Genomic DNA, 8,297 nt, shown 5'->3' on the forward strand with positions numbered 1-8,297 from the left:
GAAGTTCTCATGTAGTCCATACCTCTGATTGTGGCCAGCTCCCTCACAGGTAGCTCCTTGCTGGGTATCCAGGCTCTGCTTGACACAAGAAAGGCCACAAGTTACAGCAAAGATGGGCCCAGAGATCTGAATGCTTCTGGGGAAGGCAGAGGGATGGTACTCCCCATAGCAGCCCAAGGTACAGTAGTCGCTGCTGTCGCCTTCTGAGTCTGGGGGAGCAGGCCTGTTAGGAAACATGAGGGTCCAGTCCTCCTGTGGCAGGTAGGCAGACAGCTGTTCCCCCAACTCCACACACTCTGCTGGAAACGCATCCTCTGAGCTTTTAGACACTGGGAGGCCAGGGCCAGTGGCTCCCACCTCCTCCAGTCCCCGAGGGTATGCCGGGCTATAGGTGAGTAGTGTGATGGCCTCCCAGGCTCCTTGTGGTGTGTTGACACAGTTGTGGATTGGCTGTGGACACGCTGTGTGGATCCCTGTCCAGGTCTGGAATAGAGCACAGGTGGAGGGAAGGGCTCAGGCAGCACATTCAGGGCTCTCCTGAGAACAACAGCCTCCAGCTCTGTAGGCCCAGTCTTCCTTGTCCATCTAGGAAGCTCTCCTGATATTCACACTCAGCATCCAAGGGCCATGAATGCCCAGAACATCCTGTCCCCCATTATGTATCAGTCTGGCTTCAGCCCAGGACCCTGAGTCACTTCAAGCCCCTCACTGCTCCTCCAGCCCAGGGTCCCAGGCTCACAGTAGCCCAAACCAGGGTTCAGATGGTGACAGGTGCAGAGGGCAAAGCAAACCCCTGACAGGCCCCTGCTGCTTAGGGCCTCCATAAGTGACAGCGTGAATACTCACTCCGAACCCCACTATACACACAGGATAAGAAACACAGGGAGCACAGGAGGCCCTGTCTCCACAGGAAGCTGATCCCTCAGAAGACAGGGAACCCCACCAAATGCCCTGCACATACCATAGCCTCTGTCACCATGCTTCTCTCTGGAGAGCCAATGTACAGCTCCAGACCACCTGAGGGTCTGGATAACTCTGGCAGGTGCCATGGTTTTGTAGGGAAGGAGCTGGGAGCCTGTGAGCAGGGTGACACTTCCCCATCCCAGTGGGAGACTGCACAGGTGGACAGAGCAACCCTCCAGCTTGCACTAGCCTGCCTGTGACCTGTGGGAGCCCAGCACACACCACAGAGGGGGAGATACACCACTCATGAGCCGTGGTGCCAGCAAGCTACCCTGGGGACCAGGAGGGACCACGCACTCCACAGTGGCCACCAAAGGAGAAGCCCAGCAACAGAGAAGCTGCCCCCAAGGCACAGAACACAGACACCTTTGGAAGAGGAGGTGGGGTCAAAGAGTGAGACAGGGTTTGCACAAAGAGCTGCCCCATTTGCACCTTGAACCACCATTTCCCTCAGTGGCAGAGCAGAGGAGGCAGGTGGAACCATGACACAGTTTACAGGTTTTCCATCAAGAATGCATGTATGGCTACTCAGGAAGATTGCTGGTTGAGACCAGCCCAGGAAAAAAGTTAGTGAGACTCCGTCTCAATCAATAAACCAAGTATGGTGAAGTACATCTGTAATCCCAGCTATGCAGGAGGCTTGGATAGGAGAATGTCAGTTGAAGGCCAGTCTCAGGAAAAACCATAAGATCTATCTGAAAAGTAAGTAAAACCAAAAAAAATCAAAAAAAGAGGGCTGGTATGTGAGGGTGTGGTTCCAGTTATACAGAACCTGCTTAGCATGTGCAAGACACTGGGCCCAATCCCTAGTAATGAAAGAAGGAAGAAAAAGGGAGGGAGGGAGGGAGGGAGGGAGGGACGAAAGAAAGGAGGAGGAAGTAAGGAAACAGAATAATGAAACACATTTAAAAATGTGGAAAAGGGAGAAAAGAAGGTGTTATTGAGGGGTGGATATGACTAAAACATACTATATATGTATGTGGAACTGTCACAGTAAATCCCGTGACACATTTTTTAACTAATAACTAATTAATTAAGAAACAAAGAATGGAACTGGAAACCCAGGACAAAGAGAGGTCAGCAGTAGCAAACGCAGCTAGACTTTGCCATTGGAGACACAGTAAGTTAAACTGCTGTGCATACAAGGAAGGCTCAGAGACTGACAAAGGCCCCATGCTCACCCTACCCCATCCAGACACCCAGGCTTTGCCCCTAGCCCGGAAGCGCCCTGCACACACCTGGAAGTTCCCATCGTGCACATTGTAGAGGGGGTGGAAGAACGCCGCTGGAGAGGGCACGTTCTGGTAGAAGGCTCTCTTCAACCTGAGGCCAGGAGGGGACAGTGAGAGCCTGCAGGGATCCAGGCATGGGTTCTTGACAACACCATACTCCAGAAAGCCTGAGACCACTGCAGGGACCTGAGCTCCCTTCAATCAGCAGATGCCAGCCTCCCCGTCCAGGCTTCTGTCCTCTCTCCTTCCCATTGCATCTGAACTTGTCCTCAGCGGACCAGGCACAGTACACACCTGTAGTCCCCTCTACTCTGGAGTCTGATGCAGGAGAACCACTTGAGCTCCAGAGTTCAAGGCCAACCTCAGCAATATAGCAATACCCCATCACAAAAAAGAACAAAGTTTGCATAGGAACTGATTTGGTGGTCTCTCTTCTCTCTGGATAATGTCCCGTAGAACTGATTTATACCAATGTATGTGTGCTTTTTCTTTTTTATTTTTTTTTTGAGGTACTGGGGTTTGAACTTGGGGCCTTGGGCTTCCTAGGCAGGTGTTCTTCCTGCCTAGGAAGAGCCATACATTCAGCCCTTTTTGCTTTACTTTTTATTTTTCAGACATCATTTTATGCTTTTCCCAGGCTGGCCTCAAACAAATCCTACTTTCACCTTCCATGTAGCTGGGATTACAGGTGGCATGTACCCCCATATCTGGCTTGTTTTTGAAATGGGGTTTTTGCTTTTTGTCCAGGCTTGCCTCAAACAGCAATTTCCCCTTATCCACCTCATGTGTACCTGGGATTACAGACATGTGCCACCACACCTGGCAAGGCATATGTCCTTTACAGGTGAAGCTTCAATACTGAATTTGGAGCCTGGAAGTGACCAACTGTATCCTCAGCCCTCAGAAGGGCTCCAGGAACTGCATCTGAGCTCGTAGCAGATAGCTTGTGCCCCCCAACCACCCGCTCACCCAATGTCTCCCTAAGCACCAGACCCACAAGGAAGTTCTATAGGCCCCAATCCAACAGTGCCAAATCCACCTGTCCCAACCTCCCCAGGGTCCAGTCCCTGCAGTTGGCCACCTCAGGGGTCACCTCTCAGATCTGTTTCTCAGTTTCTCTTCCTAAGACCCTGGCAACTCCATCCATTTTTCTTCATCTCCTTTTCTCTCACCAACTCAAGCCAAAGTACCTCACTACAGCACTGCCAGGCCCCTCTTACCCCAGATAGCCAGTCTCAAAGCATAAACCCGACGGCACCCAGCACTCTCTGTGGCTCCAAAAAGTTCACCCCTCCCACCTGGCCCGCCAGATCCTCCCCACACCCTCTTGCCCTCTCTGCCCAGCCTCGTCCATCTTCTCTACTACTTTTCCACAGCTAAACAGTCTCCTCCAAGGCCAGCTACCAGCCAGGCCTTCCCTGTAACCCAACATGCAATTCATGAGATTGGGGGCTTGTCTGAGGAGGATCCTTGTCCCTCTGTCCTCTGAGGCATCCACCAGGGCTGAGAACAGGATCCTGTGCACCCTAGATGCCCAAAATGGCATTTTCATAGAACGTGTGGAAGATGAGCAACACAGAAAGAATCCCAAAGCAGGATACAAGGACTTCAGATGCCAGGATCCCTGAGACTCTGCCTCTTCAGAGCTGGTGGGTCCATGCTGCCTCCATCCTCAGCCTTTGCCATAGCAAAGCTTGAGAACCCCATTGGTCATGTGGAGACTTGAAAATCCTACTCCAGCCAGAACCAGACAGTGGACAGGGGAGGAGAGGGGCATGGAGGTGGCCCTCAAGGTCTCAGACACCACCTACACATGTACACACCAATACACTCACATGTGCACACTCACATACATGTGCACATTAACAAATGCACACATCAACAACACACTCACAGACACAGCACACAGTAACACACACATATTCACATACATACACATTGACTACCTACCTGGGTGACAGTTTGAACAGGAGGTAGGTCAGCCCAGCCAACAAGAGAAAGATGGACATAGCAAAAAGGGTGTGGTATGGCCACCCCCAGGGTGGGATCAGGAGGCCTGTGGGTAGGAAGGGCCCAGAGCTGTGATTAGCGTTGGCGTCAGGGTATTTACCCTGAGCCCACATGGGAAAGAGGCTCATTAGTGCCCTGAGCCAAAGTGGATAGAGTTTGGATGGGCCTCAGAGGTTTGTGTTGTGCTGCTGAAGTCCCTGGGGTGAATCTCACTCTGGACCTCATCCTTCCCATGTGCCATATGGCAGGTAGTCAAGTCCTAAGCCTTCCCAGCACACTGTGCTCTGACTAAAGAGACTGAGGTCTATCCAGCCTTCAAGCAGAAGCACAGCCTGGCTTGCAGCCCCTGGCCACACTCACTCTTAATGGTAGCCATTAGCAGAGAGCCCAAGGTGTCTCAGACTCCAGGACAGGGGGCTCCAAGGTGGTGAGGGGAGGAGGGGAAGCAGGAAAGACAGAGGGGAGGACGCCCAGCCCAGGCCGTGACAAAGTACCACCACACAGCACCCACCTGGTCGCTGGGGAGAAAGGAAGCACACAGGCTGACTCCACTCGCTCCACTGGCCCTCAGGACGCTCTTCCTCTACCACATCATCCTTCAGCATTGCCATCTGGACACGGAGCCTGGCCTCGTAGTAGGAGCCTGGGTACAGCTCCATGGCTTCAAGGATGATCCAGGTCACTCCAACAATGCGGTCCTTGTGCAGGGCTCGCTGCAGGGTTGTGGGCAGTTGACTGAGTGTGGGGCTGCGTCCATCAGTCCTTGAGAATGAGCATCATGCACACACAAGCACACTCATGCACACCCACGTACACACACAGATACATTGTGCTCACACACAAACACATGCACACACGTCTATACACATACAAGCCCGCTCATGCACACCCATGAACACACAGATACACCAATACTCACACATGGACACACATGCACACACATCTATACACACACAAGCACAGTTGTGCACATACACATACACACACAGATACACCATGCTCACCCACATGCACACACATATACATGTACACTTTCACAGTCGTGCTTGCATGCGCACTTGTATGCACAGGCGTGTATATGGAGGTATGCTCACTGTTGTCACTCACACACTCATACATGTAGGCCCCTAGTGCACACTCACACACATAAACACAAAGCACAGACATGCCCTTGTGCATTCACATTTAAACACACATATGCAAATACATGCAAGCACACTCACATACACACACACAGGCACACATGAGTGCAGGTAGATGGTGCATGGACACACACACCCGGCTCTGATCTCCTCCTCTCCTCACCATTCACTCTAGCCACTCCTAGCAGAGAGCTCTGGCGAAGCCAGCCAGTGTTACCTCCCAGGCCTCTTCCTGCCTTTTGAAGGCCAGCTCATAGCTGAGAAGTGAGCTCATCGGCTCCAGGGCAGGACTCAAGCTCCAGGTCAGTACACAGTAGCCAGAGCTGATGTTGCTCTGCAAGTCAGATGGAGGGTCCAGCTTAACTGAAACACAGTGAGGCCATGTAAGGCCACAGCCCCATGGTTCTTGGTGCATCTGTGAGCATGTCCAAAGCTGAGGATCTAACACGTTCCTAAGGGACATGGCCAAGTCCTCTCAGACAAAAGGCTTCACTATAAGACTACTCCAGAAAAGCCTCATCAGGGACAGGGTGCCCGTGACTTCTCTACCCCCTGCAGCAAGGCTGTTTCCAAATCTTGGCTTCCTTCATAATCTACTGCTGAAAGTTCTTCCCCATATCTTGCTGGAGTCCTTCCTGCTATAACTAAAGTGCATTTTCAGTGACTCAAACTGTAGACCCTGCCCCACCTGGTCATCCATCTTCATCCTATGCAAAACTCTGGCCCTGTAGTCACCACACAGGCCTCCCCTCCCAGGGTCTCACTTGGGAAGGACTCTTGGTAATGAACAGTTTTTACATTTCTTTTTTTTTTGCAAGGGAGAACTGGGATTTGAACTCAGGGCCTTACTCTTGTTAGGCAGATACTCTACCACTTGAGCTATGCCACAAGCCCTGGGAAGGACTCTTGGGACTATGGGGGGCATAGGCTGAGGGCCTTGCTCCTACACCAAGCCCCAAGGCCATTCCTGGCAAGGCACCCCAGCTCACCATGTCTCCACGGCAGATACTGAGGGTCCACCAGGCTGATCTGCTCCTCCCCAGAGATGCAGTGGTGCAAAGTGATAGTGAAGTTGTCAGTTGGCAGGATCACCTCCTCGGGGGGCAGCACCACGGTGCACATGCTGGCCTGGAAGATGCACCTGTGCTGGCTGCCAGGTGCCTGGTTGCTGGAAAGGCTATGGATCAGCACCAAGGATGCTCTGCCATGGGGACCCCACCTGCCTATCATCTCCCAGGTGCATCTGGCCCTCCACACTCACCTGGTAAAGAGGAGCCAGGAGCCAGAGCCCTGGTCCACCTCCAGGGCAGACCATTGACAGTCAATTCTGAGGATGCCATTGGTGAGGCAAGTGAAAGTTCCCATCCTTGGCCCTGGGGATGGGGATGATTGGGAACATACAGTGGGTGCCTCAGGACAGAGATGGGCTGGAGAACCTGGCAGCTGAGCCCTAACAAGGCAGTCTCCAGAGGATGATCCCAGAAAATTTTGACAGAGTCAAGGCAAGGAGGCCTGGGAGATGATGGGCTTGGACCCCTGGTGCACAGACAAGTCAGGCCCAAAAACTTGGTGAAGGTAGGAAGATGAGGGCCAGTGGGGCCCCAAGAGGACAGGTCCCAGCATAGTTTGGACCCATGATTTCCCCCAAGGCTCAACAGAGGACATCCCTGTCCCCCGCCTCACCTCAGTTCTCCACCCATCCACCTCACCCAAACACCAGTGCCCAGCCCTCACCTCCTCCCTGCTCTGGGACAGAGATTCCCCAGCAGATGCAGGAGCACACACAGGTGTAGATCAGAAGCCAGGTGCCCACGTCTCGTGTCAGGGCCTCACTTTCCAAGGTCCAACCTGCAAGGGCCTGGACTGAGGGGCCTGCGCCATGCACCCCCCCTTTGGGAAGGGTGCTCCCCATGAGACCCCCCTGGCAGAGGCTCTACCAGGGTGAGGCACCACCCCCGTGCCCAGGCTCAGGCCCATCTTGCAGGGCGGTAAGGGTTTGTAGAACCAGTCACTACCATCAGCCAGGCTCCTTGGTGTTGCAGCCTGTGCAGCTGTGGAGCCTGCACTTTCTACCTTGGTTTTGACAACAGCCAGGTGAAAGCCCATCCTATTCGCAAAACAGAAGCAAGGTCCCAGGGAGGGGAAAGGCCTGGCCCAGGGTCACATAACTAGCCTCTATGCACTTTATCTCCCTTTTACCACCTTGAATAGCCTTCCCAGGGCACTGCTCCAACAACATGAACAAGAATTTCAGCAGATGTCCATGCAATGGATGGCCCTGACTAAACTGCTTGTCACAGTCTGTTCTCAGGTACCCCACAAAGGACAGCACCCTGAAAAAAGGCAAGGCCCAGGGCCCTGGGATCCCTGGGGGAGACTGAAGTCAGCTGCAGACCAGGGGTTGGGGATGAGGAAGTGCCTGGCTGCAGGGAGGCTGCTGAGGCTCTATCACTTCATTTGCAACTGCAGATGGCTCACGGATAGCCCCTGAGCAGGAAGCAGGGGCAGCCTGATTAGTGATAAGGAGAAAAGGAAGCAGACATGCAGACAAGACCACAGCACGCTCCCCCTTCAGGAACCTGCACATGCTCAGCAGGAACACTCCAACCTCACCCACCCCATCAGGGTATCATGCACCCACAGGACAGGCCCCTGTCAGGGCCTCATCCTTCCCTGGGATGGAACATGCATCCGGGTACCACCAGCAGCAGTGTGAAAGACAAGCTCTCCAGGCAGTGTCTGCCCGCCTTGAGCTACATGATGCTATGCAGAAGTCACTGGCAAGAAGAGGTTGGGACACTAGAGAGTACTAGGATCTGAGAGGAGATATCAGCACAACAGCTACTGCTCAGCTAAGGGTTGACTCAGACCCCGGGGACAACCCTGCCCTGGCTGGAGAGGCGCCAGCATAATGGGCAGATATACAGAATGAGCCCAGCCTCAAGCTAAC

The 8,297-nt window shown here is 53.3% G+C and overlaps 1 protein-coding gene across 1 annotated transcript; it reads right to left on the reverse strand.

Annotated features, from left to right (window-relative positions):
* Positions 1-22: 22 nt before the first annotated feature.
* Positions 23-7,199, reverse strand: Il9r (interleukin 9 receptor; the record flags this gene model as incomplete). The annotated part of the gene is made up of 8 exons (XM_020187784.2): positions 7,082-7,199; positions 6,609-6,720; positions 6,337-6,515; positions 5,565-5,710; positions 4,717-4,918; positions 4,146-4,251; positions 2,202-2,286; positions 23-483 (listed from the first exon to the last, which is right to left on the reverse strand). Coding segments are annotated over exons 2-8 (1,283 nt in total), but the record flags the coding sequence as incomplete, so codon positions are not given.
* Positions 7,200-8,297: the final 1,098 nt, after the last annotated feature.

The sequence above is a fragment of the Castor canadensis genome, chromosome 17, assembly GCF_047511655.1.
Source record: "Castor canadensis chromosome 17, mCasCan1.hap1v2, whole genome shotgun sequence".
In the NCBI taxonomy this organism is placed as follows: Eukaryota; Metazoa; Chordata; class Mammalia; order Rodentia; family Castoridae; genus Castor; species Castor canadensis.